At 37.1% G+C, this 26,949-nt stretch overlaps 1 protein-coding gene across 2 annotated transcripts; it reads left to right on the top strand.

Moving 5' to 3' along the window:
• The first annotated feature begins 3,912 nt into the window (after positions 1-3,912).
• Positions 3,913-26,949, top strand: LOC115214986 (THO complex subunit 4). 2 transcript variants are annotated; one of them, XM_029784085.2, is made up of 7 exons: positions 3,913-4,275; positions 11,641-11,679; positions 14,173-14,328; positions 17,747-17,894; positions 23,140-23,230; positions 23,383-23,551; positions 25,536-26,949. In XM_029784085.2, the coding sequence occupies exons 1-7, from the start codon at positions 4,024-4,026 to the stop codon at positions 25,548-25,550; spliced, it is 870 nt and encodes a 289-aa protein (XP_029639945.1). In that variant the 5' UTR covers positions 3,913-4,023; the 3' UTR covers positions 25,551-26,949. The 2 variants fall into 2 exon arrangements, with proteins under 2 accessions (XP_029639945.1, XP_029639946.1); XM_029784086.2 differs by lacking the exon at positions 11,641-11,679.

Raw genomic sequence — 26,949 nt, forward strand, 5'->3', positions numbered from 1 at the left:
ACATCTGAACGTGGGGTGTAACCAGCCCACTTATGAGTACCCCTCATTCATCGGACAATGAACTTTGCTTGTGAAGACCTATTGAGGCATGTGTAAACAAATCAAAATTACTGACGTGGCTGATGACAGTACTGCCTGATTGGCACTCGTGCCAGTTGAACATTAAAAGCACATCCGAGTGTGATTGTTGCCAGGGCCAAGGATTGGCTCCCATGCTGGTGACATGTGAAAGCACCATTTGAGTGTGATCATTGCCAGCATTGCCTTATCGGCACATGAAAAACAACATTCGAGTGTGGTCGTTGCCAGTGCTGCCAGACTAGCTCTCATGTAGGTAGCACGTAAAAAGCACCAACTGATCATGGTCATTGCCAGCCTCCTCTAGCCCTTGTGCCAGTGGCACGTAAAAAGCACCCACTTCACTCTTGGAATGGTTGGTGTTAGGAAGGGCATCGAGCTGTAGAAACGTTGCCAGATCAGATTGGAGCCTGGTGCAGCCTCCTGGCTCACCAGTCCTCAGTCAAACCGTCCAACCCATGCCAGCATGGAAAGCGGATGTTAAACAATGATGATGATGATGATGATATATAATTGAAATTTACAGAAAAACAAAAGATGAAGACAGGTGTATAAACAACAAGCAGGTGTATTAGTTTGACGCTCAGAAAAGTGAGAAACTCTTTTACGTTTCAAGCCTACGCTCTTCAACAGAAAGGAACCATATATATAAATATGTATGTATGTATGTGTGTGTGTGTGTGTATATATATATACATATATATATATATATATATATATATATATAAAACAACAGGCTTCCATGCAGTTTCTGTCTACCAAATTAACTCACAAAACATTCGTTGGTCCAGGGGTATAATAGAAAACACTTGCCCAAGGTGTCATGCAGTGGGACTGAACCTAAAACCACAGGGGTTACAATGTGTGCTTCTTAACCACACACCCATGCCTGTACTTATAGCATACTAATTTGATTTCTCAAACTTTTACTGGTATTAGTTTGTTTAGCAACCATGGAAATTCCTATTGACATTGTGCTATGACCAGCATAGTTGTCTTACAATGACATTTTAATGTCTTGTTGCTGTTAAATTGGCATATTGTGATTGTAACAGAAATTATATTCCACAACACATAAAAACAGGACAGGCTCACACACACACACACACACAGACAAGAACAAGCACGCACACACACAGAGGCACAGACAAGAACAAGCACGTACACACAGACAGAGGAACAAGCACACACGCAAATACAACCCACTAGCTTTCTTCTCCTCCCATTTTGTCAACAAAAAAACCCAAAACAATTCACCACCTTGGGCTGAAAAGTTAGTGGGTGGGGGGCGCTGAGAAACCTCCCTAATGGCTATTGAGACACACCAGCATGCTTGCAGCGTTGCCACAAGTGATGGTGAGGCTGATGTGCTGGAACAGCCAAGTGCCCTCATGAGCCTCACCGGTTACCTCTGCAAGGCGAGTTGCCAGTGAAGACAGGAATCCCACAGTAAATGGTCCAACCCAACCAAACGTCTCCAACACCACAGGATGGAAAATGTAGCTGGCCGACAGATTGTGGTATTTCAGGATTTTGTTCCACTCAGCCACAGAAGCTCTGGATCTCGCCCTGACCGCAGCATCCAGGATGCGAGAAGCAAAGGAGTTGTTAACTGTGACATCCCAGACAAAGCATCTACCTTGCAACCAGGGGCACAGGGTGAGGCCATCAGGTCTCTTCCCATCACATCTGGATCCAGATGGTTCCAAGATGAAGGGGATATTTGCCTGGGCCAAGCTCTTCTTGAGTATCAGTTTCAACTCTGTATGACACACGAAGCAACCAGCATTCATGCGGAAAGAAAGGCCATGGAGGCCTGTGGAGTCAAGGAGCCTGTCACAATGACATATCAAACTCGTGCATACGTCAGCTCCCAATCTGAGGGCAATGGAGACACGAAGTTCGTCCAAGCTGAGCAGGCCACCAACATTAGCCACAGGGATGGCATCAATCCAGTCACCTGAGTATCTGGCGCTAGCAGACAGTAAGCAGCACCTTGAAAACTGGTCCAACTGGATAAAGAGGGAGTCGTAGGTGGCCTTCGAAATTATGTTGTCCCAAGCTCTCTGACTCTGACAGTCCACCTTTTCAGGAGCAGATAAGCCCAATTCCCTTCAGTGTTAGAGAGCTTCATCCAACTCCCTGTTGGAACTGGTACATTTTGGAGAGGAGAGGATGTTGCTCACCAGGGAGAAGCAGGCGTAGGTGGAGGAAAGGAAACAGGGGAGAGAGACGGACGAACATCGTTTGGGCAATGCAACTGTGAAGGCAACAAAAATATACAATGGCATGATCGCACACATGAGCATGAAGTGGTCAAGCATTTAAAAAGATTAAGATATGCTTTGTAACTGTGTATATATTTCGTGGATTTATTGTTCCATTACATAAAATTGCTTCAGTTGCTGTAATTTGCAGCGATCGAACAGTGCACGACATTTTCCTTCATTTATTTCAAATCATTATGGTGAAAGCATTATTGATATCATGTATTTGCGAGAGTGAATGGAAAGTTAAAGACAAAGTTTCCGTAACTCCAGTTTGAATGAATAAATTATTTTATCTCTAAAAAAAATATTTAAAAAAAAAGGAAAGAAAAAGAAAACAGTAAAAAGAGAATTATATTATTAATGATTCACATATTTCAGTTCGAAAATTATTTATTCCACGATGGAGCCTCTATTATGGTCGTTTGACCTGCTAGGAATCGTAACCAAAAATCTATAGTAAACACAAAAATGTGTTACAAAAAGAAAAAAAACGAAAAGATAGAAAGAAAATTATAAGCAATCCGATATGATCATAATTTCCTACTTTAAACAAGAATAACACAAAAAAGTATGAATTCAACCAAAAAATATCCTCAATGACAAATAATCCGGCCTCAGTAGAGGGTGAATGAAGAGAAAGACCTCTTACATATCCTCAAAAAACAAAAATGAGTACCAGTTAAAGTTTGAGAAAATCAAAAGCGACACGGGATTTTCAAGGGTCGATATCCTGGGAAGAATGAGGGGTGTCTAGTGGAGGTAGATATAGTGTGAATGAGAAAATGTCGGGTGGGCTTGGATCGAAATGGTAGAACCAGGCAGCTTCGATAAGCAGAGATCACAAGGGACAGCACGTGAATGGATCCGGGCTGGAGTATGTGTTAGCAAGCGACTTCATATGGATTAGTCAAATTCCTTTTCTTTGGATGCAGTCGAGGATGTCCATATAGTAGAAGCGCCGTCCTAAACGTGGGAACAATATTCCATTGTACGTTTCACACAAGCGAATTAATGGGATGTGAACTATTTTCCAGGCCCTAATGAGGAAGACCAGTCTTTAGGATGCAGTGATTGCTGTTGAAGACAGGAGATAGCAAGAGAGACCGTCAGTAATTGAGATCTGGTATTACTAGGGACTTTTGAAGGTTTTTAGATGCGTGTCAACTACAACTGATGTATTTTGTTTTATACCTTATAAGTATCAATATAAGACAGTAAAGAAAAACAGTGAAAAGGTGATTTTTTTCTTCTGTCTTCAGCTGTTACTTTTAAAAATCTTAATAGTTAATTCATTCCTAATAGCGTATTTTATTTTTCATGGAACAGGTTTTGCGTCGCAAATTGAGGGTTAGTTTCTCCTATAAGGGCAGATAACTAAAGACAAACAAAGTTTAGAATCCCAGGAGAGGACAGCAATACTCCGAAAATTTCGATTAAATATTTAATATGTGTTATTATATTTCTTATAATTTAAAATAAAGTATTTGTATGTCTTTTAAAGAAATGTTTCAATTGAAATATAAAAAAAAAATGTGTTATTTCATATATTGATATTGGACACTTCCCATCATGCATCACACACGGGACCGCCATTTTTATTTTGCACGTTGATGTTTTGTGTCGACTAACAACGACCAAACGCCATAGAAAGGGAAAAGGTAGGAATCGTTAAAGGATGGCTGCCATGGATAAATTAGACATGAGTCTCGACGATATCATTAAATTAGATAAGAAGAAAGGCGGCAGTGGTGGAGCAGGTGGAATTAAACGTGGCGGAGTCCGCGGTGGACGCGTTACCCGATCACGGGGCGCACTCGGCGGCCGCGGTCGGCCAAGTCGTGGAGGTAGCTTTGGATTCAATTTCAGAAGCCGGGGAGGAGGCATTCAAAGACGAAGAAGTTCGAACAGACCGGCGCCTTATATGCGAGTAAGAAACCATTTCCTTTTTAATTTATATTAACTATTTTCAAAGCTATTCAGATTTTTAAAATGCTTTAAATGGTTTTTTGATACGTGTGTACTGGCTCTTACTTTTTTAAACACGGCGCTCAACTGTTACTTGTATGATCACACCTTGATGTATATTCACCCCAATTGATCGGTGATGCTTTTTTTTTCAAGTGTATATACAATTGCAGTACAATTAAGCGATAAATAACAGCCAAGATGTAATAGATATAAAACTGTTTTGACCCATTATGTGGTTTAAGGCTTTTCTTTCCCTACATGTAACGGATCTATTTGTTAACCGGGTACATTCAACGATAATATGGAAAGTTAGGTCTCTTTTTCTAAGTGCAAAATCATATTATCTTGTACCATCTATTTGTCTCTAGTGGGATGGTGTCTCAGTTTAATTTATACCAGGTTCCATTTTATTGACTCAGTTTTACGAATCACCTACTTTTTAAATGAATATTTAATCATTATTATTTTTGTAATTTGTTTCTTAATCATTGAACTAGTTTGTTTCTGCTATTTTCATCTTAATTCCTTCTTATAGATATTTCGCCTTGAGCGGTTTAAATAATAAAATCTAGAGCGACTAGGTGTAGCTTGACACAAGGTTTCCTATCTTTTAAATAGATCCCTTTGTTTCCCATGTAAATCTTCTTTATCTTCTGCATAACATTCATCTTATGGTGGCTGGTTTTAACTGCATTTAATTCACTTCCTTTAATATTTCTCGATTTTCTGAAGATTCATCCCAACCATAATCATATGTAATTCTAAACAGAAAAAAATCTCGTTGAAAATCCCACCTCTTCTTTTTTTTTTTTTTTTCGGCATCAAAAACCATTATATAAGAAACCAACTATTGATCCGTATATATTTTCCTCATTTACAATGGATGATCCAAAAATAGCCGATCTCTTCAGGATTTGAACTCCGTAACAAACACCAAAATGACAGCTTCAACGGCCTCTCCATGATATTAGTTCATGCTGATGGTGACATAAGCGTTTTAGTTTGTCTTTGACTTACTTTTTTAAATTTACAAAGATCAGAGCTAATTTGTTCCGTAGTACATAAAGAACAAGTTTGTCCCAAACTTTAAGATAGAGATAACAGCTAAATAGGAAGAGGATTTGTAAAGAAAAATCGATGTGGCATGGCGGGAAGTGTTTGCCGGATGCTGTTACCAGAGCGTCGAATATTATTTATTGATAGATTATAAAGAACACACAGCTGTTTGGTAGTTACATCTAAAATACCTTTAAAATAATTATTATGGATGAGGGACGAACTAAAGAAAGGCTTTACTAATTAATTTATGCTTATTCATGTCTTTAATTACTATCAGTTGTCTGAAAATATTCAAGATGTTTATTTCTAATGTAATCTTGTGAGGTTAGTCTTACACGTGTAATCAAATTGGCCAAGTTAGAATTTCAAGGCATCATCGTTTATCCTATGGTTGTTTGTCTTGGAAAAAAACTGGTTGGTAAACTGCACAGTTGTTCTACTTAGATGGCATGTTGGTTGTAAATTCATCTAGAAATTTTTTTCTTTTTAAAATAATGCAAATGGCTGTTTAAAAACAAATAATTGATCTAAGAGTAATTAAAGTTAGCCTAAAATAAAAGATGCATTTTCATTCACGTGGTTTGTTTATTAAAAATGAGTGGACAGTTTATGTATATTTATGTAGGACTTCAGCTAATATGTATGTGATATCTGCATATATTTCATAATAAATGATGTGTTAGCATTTTAAATGACACAAATGAAACTTCCTTGTTGGCATTGATAGAAATTTTAACTTGATTGTTATGACTAATTTAAATCAATCGAAAGGAGTATACAGCTAATAAAGTATTCCTGGATCTAATTAAAAAATTTTACCCAAGGCCAGCAGTTTTTTAGGAGAAGGTGGTTAGTCGATTCCAGTGCATGTACTTTATTGACCCTGAAAAGATGAAAGGCAAAGTGAGCCTCAGTATAGTTTGAACTCATAACATAATTAGAAGAAATGCCAGTAAGCATTTTGTCCCGTGTGCTAAGAACTTTGCCAGCTCATTACCCTTTTCTTGAATCTAATAATCCTTTCTACCTTAGACGCAAGTCCTGGGTTTTGTGGGGCAGTCGATCACATCGACCCCAGTGTTTCACTGGTTCTTAATTTATTGACCCTGAAAGGATGAACAGCAAAGTCAACCTCAGTGGAATTTGAACTTTGAACGTAAAGACAGGCAAAATACCACTAAGCATTTTACTCAGCATGCTAACAATTCTGCCAGCTCACTGCCTTAATTTCTTGGATCTAATAATGATGTTTAAAAGTTTGGACTACTTTTTAAAAAGCGGGTGGAGACAATGTCAGCTGTATTGGTGGTGTTTCTCAGAAAGTTTTGTAATATTATTAAGCAAAAGAACTGCCAAGTGGAAGTATGTCATGAAAAAGAAATTCCGATTTAATTAACTTGTTTGGGAATCCTTTTAAATATTGCATAGAAGGTAGCTTTCATATGTGTATGTCTTCTTATGTGGAGGTGCAATGGTCCAGTGTTTGGTGCAGCAGACTCGCGGTTTCGATTCCCAGACCGGGTGTTGTGAGAGTTTATTGAGCAAAAATACCTAAAGCTCCACGTGGCTCCGGTAGGGGGTTGTAGCGAACCCTGCTGTACTCTTTCACCACAACTTTCTCTCACTCTTCTTCCTGTTTCTGTTGTACCTGTATTTCAAAGGGCCAGCCTTGTCATGCTGAATCGCCCCCAAGAACTACGTTATGAGTACGTGTCTGTGGAGTGCTCAGCCACTTGCACATGAATTTCACAAGCTGGCTGTTCCATTGATTTGGTCAACTGGAACCCTCGTCATAACCAACGGAGTGCCACAACAACAATGGCTTCCAATATATGTGTACATGTTTTCCCTGTAAGAATAGTATCGTGCTTTTACCCTCCTTAGACTTCCCTGTTATTTAATTTAAACCTCTTTGATAGCAACTTGTCAGATACTGCCCTTGATTCTATGATACAAGCTTCATGTTAATATGCATTCCAAATACCAGCTTAATGATGAGTATTATGTGGAAAAATTCAGGCAGTGTTTCAATACAAAAGGGTTAAGCCATTAGTTGATTAAGTTTCATGCTTTTTACTGACACTTCTAAAGATGAAAGCAGGAGAAACCATTCTTACCTATTGTGTTAGAGTTGTTTCATATTCACTATGTTATCCAAACTGACTAAAAAGAATGAACTTTACACATCATCTAATTATAATTGGCCTTCTTCAGGCCATGTGGCTCTCACACCACTTAGCATTGTAGCACTTGGAAGACCAAGTGTATTTTTGTGCTATGTGGAACTGTGAATAATGGAAACCTTAGTCCCAAGATATTAATACAAATATTTAATATTTAAGACGTGTTAGGAAGCGTATCCAGCCGTAGAAACCATGCCAAAGCAGGCACTGGAGCATGATGCAGTCCTTGGACCTGTAGGATCCTGTCAAACCATCCAGCTCATGCTAACATAGTTTTTAAATGATGGTGATATACATAACAGCCAACACTATGTAATAGACAGGTGTTAGATGGATTAGCCAGATGACTAGTTTCCATCGTGTGTAAGGATTTCATCTGCAACTGAGTGCTCTCTTTAACTCTCCTTGGAAACACTGCTTATTAAATCTATTATTGCTAATGGCTTAAGTAAATCAAACTGATTTTCATATATGATACTTTCTTGGCAGCTAGTTTCATTGCTAAATTACTGGTGTATTCGGTGTTTTGCTTCCATGCTGTGCTGTAATACAGAATATATCTACAGATTTTTGTTTTTATATACACGTACTTGGCATCAGGAAGGACATCTAGCCAAAGAAACCATGCTCGATCTGACTAGAGTCTGGTGCAGTCCCTCAGCTTACCAGTCCTGGTCAAACTGTCCAACCCATGCCAGCATGGACAATGGATACTAAATGATGATAATGATGAACTGTGGACAGAAAAAGAAGCATTACCTGAACAAGTTTGAATCCTTTTTTGTGATATCATCGGCAACTGGCTATTTGCTCTCTTTCATTGTGCACTAATTGCGAGTTTCTAAGCAGTATCTCCACTGACAGTTGATTACTGATGAAGTCACCAGCACATGATTGAAACTAGACCAGTTGACCTCTCTTTTCCTGTCCACAAAGACATTGCGTATAATGACTGGGTGTTTATAGTTTGGGCCAAAATCTATTGATATATCCTCTAGTATAGTTGCATTGAAACTAAACAATTAATGTTAATGATTAATAGAACTGTCAAGAATGCATTATATATGCAAATTGGTCTATCCATTTTACTGAAGCCCTTAGATCTATCATCTTCTCCTTACAAAGATACTTTGTATAAAGACTGTTTACACCTGTCTGTTACCATTTTGATAAAAAATCTATAGTACTGATCGTCTACACCACCCATCCACCCCATTTCATAGCATAGTTTGTTCCCTCCCCATCCCTGGGTTCATATAGTCTTGCAAACTGCATGACAGCCTTGCTGGTACTGAGGGTACAAAAGAAAAAAAACAAAAAAAGCATGCAGTATGTGCAGTAAAGTGGTTGGCATCAGAGAAAAGTATCCGACCATGGAAATTATGTCCAAGCAGATACTGGAACAAGATGCAGTCTTTGGATTCATCAGATCCTGCCTCACCGTCCAACACATGCCAGCACGAAACACAGGTGTTAAATAATGATGATGATCTATAATGCAGTACAGTAAGTATATGAGTCAGTGGTGTGTGTGTATGTGTACATATTTATGTACAGGGATGGAATGATTCTAAGTTGATATTGTTCTTCCTACATTACAAAAAACTGAGTTGTGCCTAGTCAAATGGAGAAATTTTTATTTATAGTTAAACTGGTATTTGTATTTGTTGACAATAACCAAAGAGCAAAGTGTTTGGTTTGTTGCTTAGAATCAATACTTAAGAGAGAGAGCACAAGTTTACTTTTGTGATTAATTACATTTTAGATTCCATTAGACAGAATCTATTAATAAAGAATTACTAGTGGGAAAAGAATTTGACTGTATAATTAAAAGTAGTGTTATGATTCAGACTTTTGAAGTCTGAAAATTCAATTTAAATAATAAATTGATGATAAATAATATCACTGACGCTTACCCTCTTGATAGGTTATTACTTTAATTTTTTTTAGTTAGCACATATTGTCATTTTGGTAAAGTTTCTTTTTTTCTTTTTTATTATGACTTTCAAGTTTTTGGAAAAAATGTGGGCCTTGAATTTGCTAGTAAGATATTCAGCTCTGCTGTTTTGAGGTTAAGATATAAGCTCAGGAACTAAGTCCAATCTTCACAGTTATTTCTGCCATTTGCTCTCATTTTTTAAGTTACAGTGTTCATTTCTACATTCATCATCACCATTTAACATCTGTTTTCCATACTGGCATGGATTGGGTGGCTCAACAGGAGTGGACTGTACCCAGCTGCAATGTCTGCTTTGGCATTGATTCTACAGTTGGATGCCCCTTCTAGTGTCAATCACTTTACAGAATGTACAAAGTGCCTATAAAGGCTGGCACCAGTGAGGTGACCAGGTAACTTGCAAGACGAAATCATGCAGATGAGGAGAGGTGTGGTATTGAGGGAAGGGGCTCTGTGCCTGGAGATAAGAGGTTAATGTAATGATAGGATAGAAAGAGAGATGGTAAAAATATGTAAGAGCATACTCTCGAGTTAGAGGAAGGTGAATATAACTGGTTCATAGGGGTGGGCAGGGTTAGGGTTCACTTTAAATTCTTTGTGCATAATTCTATCATGAGCCAGTCTATTGTCTAAATTGATTGTCATGCCGAATGCATTGTTGGTAAATTTGTCATTTTTATTTGCATAGTAAATTTATTGTTTTTCATTAACAATGGAATAGAAATTTGAAGATGGAAAAAATTCCATCCTGCAATCTTGAATCTTTGAGAAATTTTGGAGAAGGAACACTGAAGGAATAAAATAATAAATAATAATTGAAAAATATAAAATATAGTGCTGCAAGAATTCAATGGGTAATCAATGAATAGCAAAAGCATGACCTACTGAATTAAGAGGCATTGCTCCATTATTTGTCGTTTTAGAATATTTCTTCTTTCCTCCAATTTATAATTTTGTTATCTTTAAACTGTGTTCCATTTTGTGGCTCAGTTTTTAGAAATAACTTTGTTTATTCCTGCATCAATGAAGTAAATTTGATATTTCTCTCTCTCTCTCTCTCTTCAAATTGCCTTTTCATTGTTAATGAAATCCAGCATATTTACTACGTGAATACAAACTCTGTTTACTAAAGTGCAGTATTTGGTGACATTCACAGACATTAAATGCACCCCAATCTCAGCAGCACATTGTCAGGAAGAAAAGATTTTAGTACATTAAAGTTTGTGTGGAAGGCCCAACTTAGCATGATAGGACCCAGGGTGGTTTTCTGGAGGATAATATTGCATCTTACATGCCATCAAATAAGGTATTTACTCTGTGGATAAACTGCTTGATGAATTTATTAATGTATTGACATTTACCATCAATGAATTGGCTTGCAGTTATCTTGTAGTGGAATTACAGGTGGTGTTTACCATGGTGAATTTAAGTGAGAAAATATATCGAAAGATTTGTTGGTGTGTGATGCTGAAGTAGATATCATCATCATCATCCATTTTTCCATGATTGCATGGATCAGACGGAATTGTTGAGACAGGTTTCCTATGCCTGTATGACCTTCCTGTTGCCAACCCTTATCTGTACCTGTTTCCTAGCAAGTTAATATTTCCTATGACCAGATCAGTTTTTCATGGAAGTCTGAATATAAACAACATCACTTGTATGATGGTGACTGACAACCATTGCATAAGACATGGCTCCACACACACACACACATGTTCGATGGGTTTCTTTCATTTTTGTCTACCAAATCCATTCACAAGACTTTGATTGGCTTAAGCTTGTTGTAGAAGATACTTAACCCAAGGTGCCATGCTGTGGGACTGAACCCAAGACCATGTGGTTTAGAAGCTTCTTAACCACACTAATGAACTTTTAAAAATCTAGTTTAATTGTAGAAACATTGCGTTTATGAAAAGAAATTCATTTAATTGTTGTTAATTAAGTATACATTAACTTTAGAAAGTTATGTGTATCAGATTTAAGTTTAAAGTCAAATCTGATGGACATTTAAAGAAAAAATAAATCGAAGAAAAATATTTGAAATTTGGCAAGAAAGAAATGTACTTTTATATATGATTTTCATATTTTGCACCTGGGTTGAAAAATTCATCATCTTTTACAGGGAGGCAGATCAAATCCCTGGTTCAACAATACTAGATTGGTGAGAAAAACTAGTTTTTTTAGTCATTTCATTTGATTTTGTTTCCTTGTTTGTGATGTCTTTGGTTTCTGTGGCATTGTTCTTTGAGGCTGTTATTTATCCCCTCAATTCACAACCAATGCTTAGGTCTATGTTTCATGAGCTCATAGAAACAGTTGACATTTCTTAATGTTTTCATTCTTTGACAGTTTTTTTTTTCTTTTATCTTTTACTTGTTTCAGTCATTAGACTGCAGCCATGTTAGGGCACCACCTCGAAGACTTATAGTCGAACAAATTGATCCCTGGACTTATTTTTTTAAGCCTAGTACTCGGTCTCTTTTGCCGAACTGTTAAGTTACGGGGACATAAACACACCAACAATGGTTATCAAGTGGTGGTGGGAGAAAACACAGACATACACACACACATATACATGTACATATATGGTGGGTTTCTTTCAGTCTACAAAATCCACTCACAAGGTTTTGGTTGACCTGAGGCTAGAGAAGACTTGTCCAAGGTGCCATGTGGTTGAGAAACAAACTTCTTACCATACAGCTACGCCTGTGCTTTCATTCTGTATATGAAATTGTTAACGTGTATTACGCACTGGGAGAAATGTTTTATCTAATATTTTATCATCCATCTGAAATTTAGATTTGTTTGCTTTTTAAGTAGTTCAAGTCGATGTTGACTAAAATGATTATGTATGAGACTGTTTTTACATTGTTTAACATCCACTTTTCCATGCTTTACATGGATCAGACAGAATTTGTTGAAGCAGATTTTTCTACAGCCACACACCCTTCCTATTTCCAAGCTAGTTGATGTTTCCCCATCGCTAGAGGGGTTTTATTTTATGGAAAACTGGAAGTAGACAACATCATTTGTATGATGATGATCATCATCATTTGCAACCATCATATGATGTCAAGACAAGGTGACACAAATATGCACATACACACTCATAAGGTTTCTTTCATTTTTCTGCCTACCATATCCACTTACATGGCTTTGGTCATCCCTGGGCTGTAGCAGAAGACACTTGCCTAAGGTGCCGCACTGTGGAACTGAACCCAAGACTACATGGTTGGGAAGCAAACTTCTAATAAATTTTTTAAAATCTAAAACCCATAATGGCTAAATGTATTTATAGAAACATTTCCTATATGAAAAGAAATTCACTTAAGAAAGGCACATAAGAACACACACACATACATGTACATATATACTATGAAAAAGTTAGGCGGTCTGAGAGGTGGATATGTTTATTTAGCCATTTGTTATTCTTAGGATTCTTCATCATGTAATGATAATTTCAGTGTATAATTATTTTATGTCCTTGCCGTGGCCGATGCCAGTATGGCCTGACTGGTACCCATGTTGGTGGCATGTAAAAAGCACCATTTGAGTGTGGTCAATGCCACTGCTGCCTGACCAGTCCCATGCTGGTGGCACATAAAAAGCACCATTTGAGCATGGTCATTGCCACTGCTGCCTGGCTCCTGTGCTGGTGGCATGTAAAAACACCATTCAAGCATGGTTGTTGCTAGTGCCGCCTGACTGGCTCCCGTACCGGTGGCACTTAAAAGCACTATTCAAGTGTGGTCAACACCAGTACCACCTGACTAGCCTGCGTGCCGGTGGAATGTAAAAAGCACCCACTACACTCTGAGTGGTTGGCGTTAGGAAGGGCATCCAGCTGTAGAAACTTTGCCAGATCAGATTGGAGCCTGATGCAGCCTTCTGGCTTGTCAAACTGTCCAACCCATCCCAGCATGGAAAGCGAATGTTAAAAGACGATGATGATGTGCCTGCACAAATATGCATTGTACAATATAGTTGTACATTTACAAATCAATGCACTAATGCTTCATTGCATATTAGTGCAGACATGTGAAATAACTTATACACTGAAATTATTATTACATGAAGAAGGCTGCGAAACGGCTGTAATCCTAAGTATAACAAGTAGTTATATAATTGTATTCACCTTTCATACCTTCTGACGTTTTATGGTTTATATATTCCTCATGAATTCATTTCATCAATTGGATCTCCTGGATTTCAGCTGCATAAAACGCTGTGCTATACTCCTCTGTGTTGGATTACTGTGTGGTATGATAGCCGGATCCTCTGGAGGAGCTTTCTGTGATAGCCACATGGTTCTATGAATCCATATATTGCAAATTTATACACGCGCGCGTGTGCATACACACATAGTGGCTTTCTTTCAGCTTCCGCCTACCAAATCCATTCACAAGCCTTTGCTTAAAGTGCTGCACAGTGGGATTGAACCTGAGACCACAAGCTTGTGAAATAAACTTCTTAAGCACACTGCTACACCTGTGCCTGTATTTTATCTATGAAAATATTGACTTGTCTCATTGAGTATCTGTTTACTTATAATATTGTTTTTGTGTTTAATTTTCTTTTTTCTTTTAATTTGTTTCTGTTTTCTAATTCGTATCACACAAATATCTGTTTATTTTATTTTTATTTCCCTTTTCAGCCAAAAGAGCTTCCTGATGTGTGGCAACATGATCTCTTTGATGGTGGTACTGCTGGACCCATAAAACGTATGATTGGTGGCAGAATAAGCACAGCGGGGCAGGGCAAATTGCTAATTTCCAACTTAGACTTTGGAGTTAATGATTCAGATATTCAGGTACATTTGTGTTAGCTTTACTCTGTAATTCTTCACTTTATATCTTGCATTGGTTTTATTTAGAATGGAGATCCAGCTGTAAAAAAATAATAATTTGAGACTAAGAATTCATAATGGAGATATTACAAGCTTCATCGAGTATATTCTAGCATAGAAAAATTGATATATGGAAGAAACAAAAAATGACTTTATACGTATTTGTATTTATTTTCTCTATATATAAAGAAAAGTGACCAAGACTTCTGGCAATTTGCTATGCTTGAGAAGACACATTGAGTTAAGTGAAATCATGGTTGTGATCAGTGCCAGTGATATGTAAAAGATACCCAGTACACTCTGTAGAGTCAGTGGTTGGCTTTAGGAAGGGCATCCAGGTGTAGAAACCATGCCAAAACAATTGGAGCCTGGTGCAGCTCTCCAGCTTATTAGCTCTAGTCACTATCTAACCCATGCCAGCATGGAAAACAAGCATTAAATAATGATGATATATGGCTTGTTCTCACTCTTTATCATTGTGTATACCTAAAACATGAGAGTACAAAAGAGATTGTTATATGTGTGAGATGATTGAAGACATTAGTAACTTACTACATTAGGCTAATGAATAGTCAATAATATTCAAAAATATACTGAAAGCATTAAAACATGCAGGAGTCGGAGTTAGTAAAATTGTACCGACTCTGACTCACAATGTCTTTATTCTTTAATATAAACCAGTTATAACATATAGGCCTACTCCAAGTACAAGCGTATGCATATGCTTTATGAGAAATGTAGACCACAATCACTTAATTACATAAAGAGGGGTCGGAGTCAAAGTTTTTTGTTCTAACTCCACAGCCCTGGTTGTAATAATATCAGCTTTGTGCAGCCTATCAAAACTCAAACCATGGACCCCTTTGATTCTTATTTTACTCTGGTAATTTAATTTTTAAATATTATTAGGAATTGTATAAAAAATATTGTTAAAACATTTTGTGTATTGTAGAAATATAATCTATTTATTGCACATAACTTTTAGCAAAATCTTATTTGGGATCTCCAAGGGTCATAATGGACCCTGGCTGAGCACCACTGATTTAAAGCATATGCATTCATATCATCAAGTCTACAAAATACATTTAATACTTTCAACTCTCAAATTACAGCAGCTTTATAATACAGTGTGTGAGAGGTATTTGAGGACCTATTTGCTAATTCAATAAGGCAATGCCAATCTAGCAAAAACCAAGTGTATTTTAATAAAACTTTGCACATAAAATTATTGTATGAATCCATCTTCAGCTTCAGTGCAGGCCCTAAATGGTCCTTATTCATTTCAGACATCACCTGGACAGTGGCTGACTTCATTGAAGCTATGGTATTGTGGGGATGTTGATTAATTTTTCTTTCAACAATGCTCCAAGCATAATAGTCCATGGAATTTAAATCTGGCGAGTTTGGAGATCACAAGTTTGGTATTAGATGATTTAAAAGATTGTCTAATATATATTCTTGGGTTATGGGAGCTTTGTTGGAAAGTGCTGAGTTGTGTTGAAATGCTTATGGTCTTCCGCTGCATACTTCATCCATCCAGAGCTCAGCAAAACATTGTTGAGCAACCATTTGGCACAGATCTAACAAGTTTCCCTGTCTTAGAAAACAGGAAATGGCCTCTCCTTGTGTGCTAGTTCGGATGGTCTACTCTAACAGCTGAAGTTCTTTGGCAGTGGCCCTCCTTGATTTTCTAGGATCGTTATTAATAATGTTTTGAATCCATTGAATGAATTGCAGTGTCCTTACAGTGTTTAAACATTTAGTATGGTTCTTTTTTTTCTCTTGGACACAGTTGAAACATCCCCACCAGAGATTTCCAACTCCCTCCAAACCTTGTGTACAAAAGATTTTGCAACATTTAGAAAGTTGGCAATTTCTAAATCACTGTTCCACTCTTATGGCAACAATGATTGCATGTCTTTTCATTTCTTGTGTTAGCATTTTGTCTGCAATGGGGGACTTGAATGAAATAAAAATCTCTTAATTGGTTTGAAGAAAGTGATATACTGATAACTGTCTTTAAAACATTAACTACTATGTCTTGTGTGTAGCTGGCAACATGTACCACTGATGGTACATGTTGCAGTTGGTGTATTAATTATCCATCATTCCCTCTATGTATGAGTATGTGTGTGTGTGTGTACACCATTCAGTTTCTTGTGTCTAAAAACCTACAGTCTCCATGTTTTATTTCTCAATATTCCCTCAACACATAGATTACTCCTTGCTTATATATCCCTCTTCTCTACCAAATAAGTTGATGACATTCAGTGTTGATTTATGGAACTCTTCCAAATATGTTAATTCCAGATTACCTCAGTGTTAGTATTGAATATAATCTCCCCAACCAAGAAAGCACTGCATTTTTTTTTTCTCTTCCATTACTGCTCAGATAAAATTGTAAAACAATATCTATCATTTTTTTTCATTTTCAGTTCTTACTGATTTTATTAACATTTAGTATAATCTTATTACCATCCATTATCCTCTTTGAATTTTCGAAGAAATACAAGTCAAATCTTTGTATAGGAATAATAATATAGCTATCACCTTTTCAGTATACATTTGGGTTGAAAATCTTGGATTTATTTCCTTACAGCCATTATTAAGATTATGTTCTTGTAAAATTTGATGTTTTGCATCTCAAAAGAGATTTTATTGTCGTCATTTAATGTCCGCTTTCCATGGTGGCAAAGGTTGGACGGTTTGACTGAGGACTGGCAAGCCAGTAGGCTGCACTAGGCTCCAATCTGATTTGGCATGGTTTCTGTGGCTGGATGCCCTTCCTAATGCCAACCACTCCGAGAGTCTAGTGGGTGCCTTTTACGTGTCACCAACATGGGAGCCAGTCAGGTGGCGCTGGCATCAACCACATTTGGATGGTGCTTTTTACATGCCACTGGCACGGGAGCCAGTCAGGCAGCACTGGCATCATTTATTGTGGAGAATTTCACTGTTTTCATCATTGCTCACATTTTTATCTTAAAATCATCTTTGGGTATACTCCAATCCAAATTGAAACTACTTTTGATATGTGGTGTTGTGCATGATCTAAGTTGATCAGTAAAAGGATGTCAGGTTATCAAGTATCCACTCCAAAAGCGCCTGAGTGGTGAAAGTGGACTTTTGGTTGGTTTTAGAAACTAGAATACAAACTTGACTTGCTTTATCACCTTAACTGAAGAGTACCGGTCATGCACCACGGCTAAGCCTTCACTTTTGTATTTTTGGTTTAGTGCCAATATGAAATCATGACTAAGATTGGTAATGACTAAGTAATTGCTATATTTAAAACAATTATATGAAATTTTGTTTGTGATTTAAAAAAAAAAAAAATAAAGTTTCTTTATGCATGTGAATAAAAATGATTTTTCTGTTGTAGGAATTATTTGCGGAATTTGGACCTCTAAAGAAAGCTGCCGTTCATTATGATCGTTCTGGTCGATCATTAGGTACTGCTGAAGTTATTTATGAAAGACGAACTGATGCTATCAAAGCTATGAAACAGTACAACAATGTCCCTTTGGATGGTATTATTATATTCTTTCTATATTTTCTTTTGTTTGGTAATAATCAGGACTGTGGAGTCAGAGTCGGTAAAACTATACTGACTCTGATTCCAACTCATAATGTCTTTATTCTTTAATATAAACCAGTTATAGCATACAGGCCTACTTGAAGTACAAGCGTATGCATATGCGTTATGAGACATGTTGACCACAATCACTTAATTACATAAAGAGGAGTCAGAGTTGGGGATACCAATAGTAGAGGAGTTGGAGTCAAGGTTTTTTGTTTCGACTCCACAGCCCTGGTAATAATATACTGGGATTCCAGATTTGATATATTGAGTTTAAATATTCTTAATACACTCCATGAAATTGTTTGTTGAACTAATTTCCTTTTCAAAACCTCGCATATTTGATAGCATTTCAGGATGATAAATTGCTATTATCCCCATCGGTATCAGACGATATTGAATGTAATGGAAACTGCACCAATAAATAGACAATTACTGTAATAATCATTGAAGCATGCAGATTATTTTTCTCTTAACTCTTAAAATCCCGTAGTAGTTTCTCTATAGAAATTGTTCAGTTCTGTTACAAATCGAGAGATTTTGGTGAAATAATTAATCCAGTTCAAACACCACAAGAACATAACTATTGCATCAATATGAAATGGCATTTGCTCATACAATACAGTGATTGCTGCTGAACATTGTATATGTAGTTTTTTTGGGTTTTTTTACATATCACTTTCACCTGTCCAGGGAGGCTGAATACAGATAAATTGTTGATTAAAAATACAAGTTTTCGTACATAATTTCAAAATACCAACTTCTTATTTTGGAGCTGAATTTGTGCTCCAGATAGTTTCTGTAACTTGGAAGCTGCACAGCTCCCATTGGAGAAGAAATAAATTTGAAATGCCTTCATCTCCTCCATTCAAAAATTTGTGAGGATCAACAAATTGGTGTTATTTATTTTTATTATAATTCTCTCTTCATAACCCCAATAAACCAACCAGTATGGAGAGACCTTACATTTATAATATATCAGTAAATATTTGGTTTTTTAATCTTTATCGTTTATTAACAAAAGCATCAATGCAATATCAACTCTATGATAACTTGATTCCTACATAGAATTCATAAATCTTAATATCACTTTAGCTGGTATGTATGTACATAGGGAACTGAAATGTCTTCTAATTATTTTTTCAAAGTCCAAACTCTTTCCCTGTCACTCAGCAAGTAAAGTGAAATCACAGCCATGGCCGATACCAGTGTCGCATAACCAGCTCATTTAGAAGTACCTTTGATTCGTTGGGCGATATGCTGCACTTGAGAAGACCTATCGAGTCAAGTAAAATCAAAATGGAAATTGTAGGTTGTGGTCGGTGCCAGTGCTGCATGACTGACTCCCCATGCTGGTGGCATGTAAAAAGCACCATCAGAATGTGGTCGATGCCAGTGCCCTCCAACTAGCTCTTGTGCTTCTAGCACGTAAAAATCTCCATCCAAATATGGTCAATGCCAGTACCACCTGACTGGCTCCCGTGCCAGTGACACATAAAAAAGCACCCACTACACTCTTGGAATGGTTGGTGTTAGGAAGGGCATCCAGATCAGATTGGAGCCTGGTGCGGCCTCCTGGCTTGCTAGTCCTCAGTCAAACCATCCAACCCATGCCAGCATGGAAAACTGATGTTAAATGATGATAATGGTAAATAAATAAATCATTAAATATCACTAAATTCTGAGCTCACTACTTGGATATTACAACCATCATCATCATTTAACATCCACTTTCCATGTTGGCATAGGTTGGATGGTTTGATTGAGGACTGGCAAGCCAGGAGGCTATACCAGGCTCCAATCTCATTTGGCATGGATACCCTTCCTAATGCCAACCACTCTGAGAGTGTAATGTGTGCTTTTTACATACCACCAGCATGGGAGCCAGTCAGGCAGCACTGGCATCGGCCACGACTACTATTTCACTTGACTCAACAAGTCTTCTTAAGCACAGCATATTGCCCAATGATTGAAAGGTTCTTTTAAACAGGCCAGTTATGTGACACTGGCATCATGTTAAAAAAAAATCCAGAGAAATTCACTTTAATAAAACATGAAAATAAACACACAAAGTGTAATCAGGAAGTTCTTTCTAAAATGAGACTAAACTTTGTTTCTTGCTCAGGAGTGTTTAGTTCTTATAATAATAATGAAATTATTGTATACAGTGCTCAGGTGCACCACAACTTGTCAGAAAGTGCATACAAAGTATATGCAGTAATGTACAAATGTCTGGAAAACGAACAATGTATGAGTCAGATACATGCTTGTGTGTGTATGGAGGGGAGGAAATCAGGTGTAGTGTTGGCGATTTTCAGAAAGCATGGAAGTTTTGAAGGATGCAGTGCTCCGACAACTAACAACTGATGCCGGCAGTTTGTTCCATGCTTCAGCAACTCTCAGCGTGAAAAAATGTTTCCTAAAGTCATGGGAGCTGTGCTGTTTTCTGACTTTGTAAATATGTCCACGGGTGTTAGACAGGTGGAGTTTGAAAAGGTGCTCAGAGTTATTGTTTGTAAGATGGTTGATAATTTTATGGGTGTCTGCCAAGTCAGCTGCCAGACGTCGGAGTTTCAATGTGTCCATGCCCAGGGAAGTAAGGCATTCAGAATATGGCAAATGTCTGATTGAGGGTATTTTGTGGTCCCCACAAGATCACTATTTGAACTGTGATTTTTGCGCAGTTTAGGATTTTGCAACATATGTGAATGCCTGAAGTACAAAAATTCAAAGAGCTAATTAAACTTAGTTCAGTGAGCTTTTCTGTTACCTTTTCCTGTCAGGCAAGTCACATGGTAGCCTCGCTAGTGCTGTGACACAAGAAAAGCACCTCACACACTGTAAAGTTGTTGCTGTTAAAAAGGACAGCCAACCAAAGAAACCATGGACAGCTGATATTAGAGCACAATGCAGTCCTGCAGCTCAAACTGTCCGACCCATGTCTAAATTACATTTATAACAAAACGTAGGTTTTGTTATAAATGTAACTTACACTTTTTTTTTAATGAAATAGTTTTTCATAAGAAGTTCACTTCACAACCTGATGTTTTCAGGTTTAGTTCTACTTGAGCAAGTGTCTTATTATAGACTAAGACTAACCAATGTCTTGTGAGTGAAATTGGTTGGAAGAAACTGAAAGCTAATTGTGTGTATGCATGCATGTCTATGAATTTCTGTCTTAAAGTTGGCACCACTTGTAAATCAGCGCTCTAACGTTGCAGAACTTAACAGTTCAGTGATTAGAGGACTATAAGTGTCAGTCTGTCTTGGTGTTGGTATGATTGACTAAAAAACCTTCAAGGTTTTGGCCTCAACCTACTGACTGACACAAAAGAATTACAATATTTTATAATAGTCAAATCACTTTACCAATTAATATTGCTACAGTAAGGGTCTAAGTAGGCAGATTAATTAAATTAAGTATTCATCAAACAATTTGCATTTCATATACCATTTGGAGTGTTCATATTTCGTGTGGGTTTTGGCACATGGTGTCTAGATTGGAAGTGGTTGTTGCATAGTTGGGGAATTTCAGAGAAGAACGAAAAGAATAGCCATTGGTGTTTATAAAGCAGAGATGGGGATTGAAACTGGGTACTGGAGCACACCAGAATTGACAGAACGAAAAACAGAAAGAACTATGTCATCAGCTGAATCAATAGTGCAGTCTAATAGGAACTCATTGATCTTTAAGAGATGAGAGATGGGCGTGCCAGACTTAGTCATCAATCTTTACTGGTGCTGAGGGCAACAGAATTGCTTTCACCAAATTTCTCTCTGATAAAAGCCCATTGGTGGGTGACAGAAGAATCTAACTTTGCAGAAATTGTATTGGTGGTCATGAAAGAGAGATTCAAGGTTGCTAGGATTAATAGGGACTTTTCACTGGACTTACAATGAAGAAAAGGATTTCTGTGAAGTATGCTAATGGCATACCTTAGAGATATCTTATCTCCCACTGTGTTTATCAATGCAACTGCCTTGGTACTACAATTATACTGTTCGAATACATCCAGTTGTTAAAAACCCAACCAAAACTGGATCTCAGTTTTGCCAATGACTTGGCATCGCATTGCTTCATGCAATTAGTGCCACAAGAGGTGGACACATTTGCCCAGCAAATTGGGCTATAGATTAATATTAGAAAGATAAGCCTTGACTTGCTGTCTTCTTGGTGGTACTAATTACCCTGAACACTGAGTCCCATGGTAAAGTGAATAAGTTTGTATATTCCAGGACTTCCTCTGCCAACCTACCAGAGCCATAAAGAAATCTCTTGTTGCATCAACTGGATGTGTTCAGTCATCATACACCACTACAACTGCTTATCAGACCAGTGTGACATGAATCTATGAACCAAAGTCTGTGTATATTGCGCATCCATACATCATTACTTCTTCCAGGGCTGTTGAGTTATACTTTATAGAAGTAATTGATTGTCACTGCTTAAGGCATACACACACACACTCCAAATTACATTAGGCTGTCAATCTTGTTGCTTCATTCCTAGTGCAGCATCAAAGTTGTCATCCAGCAGTGTTATCTCAGTTCAATCACATTTGTCATCAACCAGCTGAAACGCTGGTGTGCTGTCATTGACCCCTGGCTACACTAGCAGTGATGGTATCATAGAGGACAGCTCAAGATCTGTTGGGTCTAACCAAGTCTAATAGGACCTTGATAATGGAGCAAGAAATGACTTCCATTTTGCAGGCACTTGGCAACTGTCCAAGAAGTGTTGATTATCCAAGATGCAGTTTTAGAGGAGGCCAGCTATCTGCAAGTTAGTTACAATGATAGGAAAGAAGGAACTTATCCTCAGACAGGAGACTTAGTCCAAATTGCAACAATGCAAACTTTGCTAAAGACATCAAAAGTAGAGGGGTGGATGGGTGATGTTAAACTAGGCATCTTGACCTTGATAGTAATAAAACAAAAGCAAATAAGTTATATTATTCTAATGAGAGTTTTTACATTTTTGTATATTTTAGTTCTTTTATTTCCAGTGCAAAGTTCAACTTGTATTTCTGAAACACAAAACATTTATTGTTCTATTTTGACAATTTATATTTACACTGAAATCATGAATTAGGCCATACTTTTGGCATTCATAAGTTTTATGTTGGTTTACTTGAAATGATCTCCAGTCTGCAATTCAAAGCAGTCAATTTGATTAAAATTTTTGTTTTCTCCAGGTCGAGCCATGAATATCCAGCTAGTAGGTGCAACAACATCAGAAGGCCCCAACAGATTGGGAATTAGTGGTCTATCGAATCGAAGGCCAGCGTAAGGATTGCTTTGTTTAACTTCCAGCTCTGTTGATTCAGTAGTTACTGCATTTTGATTATGGAATTGAAGCTTTTTATTGTTGTTAAATGACAATAACTTCATAAAATTTGGACAGGTTGAATGTTATTGAATCTCTCTTTGTTTTGTAGATACAATTCAGGAGGGGGTGGGCTTGGTGGTGGTGGTGGTGGTGGTGGTGGCACCGGGAACACAAGAGGAAGAGGTCGGGGAAGAGGAGGTCGAGGTCGTGGAGGTCAGACCAGAAAAACACCAACAGCTGAAGAATTGGATGCACAGCTTGATGCATACAATGCTAGGGTAAGGGACTTGTTTAAGATCTTGTTATTTTTATATATCTCGTTTATGCTTTGACTTATTTACTCAAGCTTATTCTCCCAAACTACTGTTTATTTGCTCTTAACCTCTCGGCTTTTCACACAATCAATTATCAAACTACAATGATCCTCAGAGCCAATACTTACCTTCACTTTTCATATGATAACTCTTCCCTTAACAAGGACTGGTGTTTTTCATAAGGACCTTTTCTTGGAAAGCAATATGAACCCAGCACTACAGCTAAGCAATCACTTGTTGATTCTATTGCTTTGCTCCTATCTACAGCAATAAATTATACCTCTGCTATAACAGAGATATAGTTTATGTCGGCGTCTGTGTAGGCACTCAGGCTGCCTGACACAACCTACCATTTTAAGGAAAGATGCCTGCATTGGCCAGTGCAGCCCCTAATATAGCAAACAACAATCTGAGTGTGACCTCAGATTGTCTTTATTTATGGGGCTGTTTGATTAAGGCTAAAACAACAACCTTCAACGGTATCACTTAGAGCTATTTAATTTTATAGCATTTAAACCAGCCACGTCCAACCTAAATATTCTATCTGCTTTATGTTCAAACTGACCAAATCTGGCTTCTCACACTTACTCTACAATGTCATTCTAAAAACTAACAATTGTATCTCAAAGCTAAGAGAAAATGTGAAATAAGATCATTTCCATCTAAATATAGTTGTATATACTGTGAAAATTTCAACTGCACATTTCAATACCTCCAGTTCCACCCCCTCCCAATGTTTGAAATGGAAATTGATGTCTTTGTAATCAACAATATGGCTTCAGCAAGTAGCAGTTCCAATTTCAGAGGATTCACTGTTGAAGACTTACAAAATGTAGAAGAAAAATAAAAGCTACTGCAACTTTTCTTCAGGTGAATCAGATTCTGAATTTTCCTTCGACAAGGAAGGGTATTTTGATAGCAAAAGTGAAGATCTTCAGAACACCATTCACAATATTACGATGACATGGCCAAACTATATAACACCAATAAATATTCCCTCATTTTATTTAAAATACATAATTGTGTGTGTGTGTGTGTGGGGGGGGTAAATTCCATTTAATTTGGTTCAGAAGTGTTTTGTTCTAAGTAGACACCATAACAAGACAGGAGTATGGAACCTAGTACAGCCCCTAGTCTTGCCATCTCCTGTCAAGCCCTCCAACCCATGCCTCATGCCAGTGTAGAAAACGAAGTTTAAATGATACATTTAATATTAAATAATCTAAATGCTAAAGTGTTTGGCTTCGAACATGGATGCAACAAGATGCTAAATTTGGGGGGATTTTTATGCTAGTTTACCCCCCGATTAACTTAGCCATCAATGCTCTAAGCTAATGCAATTCACAGGTTACATAATCATTTCTAGTTTGCACCTGCAATTTGATGATTGTTATTCTAATTTTCTAAAATCATCAGAAGTCTTGGCTAATTAATTTGATTATTTGCAAATACCTACCGGATCATTCGTTTTTGTAATCAAACTTTTGACCAGAAATGTATTATTAGGTCTTCAACTCCTTTGGTGCCAACCCACCTGAGACCACCTCCAGCTCTGTGAAATAAGACTCCCTGTTTTAAAAGCGTTCGTATTTAGATTAAGACTTTCCATCATAATCATTTTTATGTAACATTTTTGGTGAGTTACATTTCATATGGGAACCTAATACATCAATTAATGAAGAAATTTAATAACCTCCTTCAAATTTTAAGATTATTTTCATAATTAATTTAAATATATTAAGTGTATTTCACGTGAAATATGGTATTGTGGAAGAGGCTACAAGCAGGAACTATATTTCTCATTCCATGAAAAGTATGGTTGCTACCTCTAGCCTCGTTATTGTAATGATAAAGCTAAGCAATTCTTCTAATATCTGTTTCTACCATCAGTTTTTTTTCTTTTGATATTTGTTATACTTTTTAAGTGACTTTTTGTCTTATATTTCAGATGGATACTAACTGAACCATTTGGCATGCTGCGGCAAGAATCTGGAGTACAGAGTTTCTGTGTTGGGGGTGGCTTCATTCTTGCAGTCGCAGAAACAGCAACACCTCTGTTGGTTTACAGGTGGCGTTTTGGCTGGTTTGATTGCTCTCTGTTCAGCCTCCCTCAAATAACCAAAAGCAGCAGCAGCAGCATCAACAGAAATAACAGTGGTACTAACAGCCTCATTAACTTCTCACACCTCTCTCTTCCCCTTTTAATTTCTCCTCTTCATGAGTGAGACATACACTATTTTTTCCTCTCTCTCTCTCTCTTTATTTCCTACCATTCATTATACTGCTGTAGACTGGTAGGCAGAAAGAACTTCACTGCCTCTGTCTAGTTTCAGCAGTTTAAACCTACTCTGTGAACTGAAGACATATGCATAATCTTAAGCTTGCCTTTAGCATTCATACACACTATTAAGATGACAGGCATCCAGCTCTCTTTCTATCTGTCTCTTTATTTGATCCTTTAACTATTAACCAGCCATTTTACTGCAGTCATGCATTACTGCTGTTGTTATTGTCACTGCTGTTGCCAATGTATATAACACTGTTAGGTCGCAGGCGTTTATCCTGCTACTGTCTTGGAGACAGCCATAAGTATCCCCGTTCTTCCCCGACTCTTCATTCATGATTTAACCTTATCATTCAAACCATTCATATTATAAACAGTTCTTAACATTTTGGTTGCGTCAGAATGAGACCTGCCATGTAATGCAGATTCAGCTCAGCAGTGTGAAAACTATTTCCTCAGAAACTTACTTTGAACAGAACTTCAGATATAACAAAAACAAAAAAAATTCTTCATATACAAAACAAAGCAAAAAAAACTTGGATATTTTTTTCTCATTTGTTTTTATTCCCTTTTAAACTGATTTTTAGTCATTCATTTTCCTAATCATACAATTTTTTTTTTGTTTTTACATAAATATATTTAAGATAAGTGTCTTACCATCAATTATTTCTCCCCCTCCTTTTTAATAAACAAACCTATTTGGGTTTTGTTAAGAAACAAAAGATCTTGCCTTAGTTTTAGTGTATTTTGTAAATAGTTTATAAATCAATTTCATCTCCAGTAAGTGTCACTTTGTCCTCATTCCTTTACAGTTGCATATAATCTGCTATATGAAGCTGCTCATTACTGACTGGGGCCACATAGATTGAATGAAATGTCATTGATCCCACCTACTTTATCTCATCATTCTACTTCAAATACTTATTTGTTTATGAGATCAGAGACAGGGTCAGTAGGGATCAGCTTCTTAAAGTGTAGTTATTTTTGAGTGGGTTTTATTTTGTAATGTTACTTTCAAAAGTGAAAGTCTACTAAAGCAGTAAATTTGGATTAAAATTTTGGAGAAAAAAAAAGAAAA

This window comes from Octopus sinensis, linkage group LG8 (genome assembly GCF_006345805.1).
Source record: "Octopus sinensis linkage group LG8, ASM634580v1, whole genome shotgun sequence".
Classification (NCBI taxonomy): domain Eukaryota; kingdom Metazoa; phylum Mollusca; class Cephalopoda; order Octopoda; family Octopodidae; genus Octopus; species Octopus sinensis.

Bases quoted from the DNA above. Each gene is read 5' to 3' on its own strand.
- LOC115214986 (XM_029784085.2), top strand. From the start codon at position 4,024: ATGGCTGCCATGGATAAATTAGACATGAGTCTCGACGATATCATTAAA. The intron at 4,276-11,640 runs GTAAGAAACCAT...CATCTTTTACAG, and splicing joins GACCGGCGCCTTATATGCGA to GGAGGCAGATCAAATCCCTG. The intron at 14,329-17,746 runs GTACATTTGTGT...TTTCTGTTGTAG, and splicing joins TTAATGATTCAGATATTCAG to GAATTATTTGCGGAATTTGG.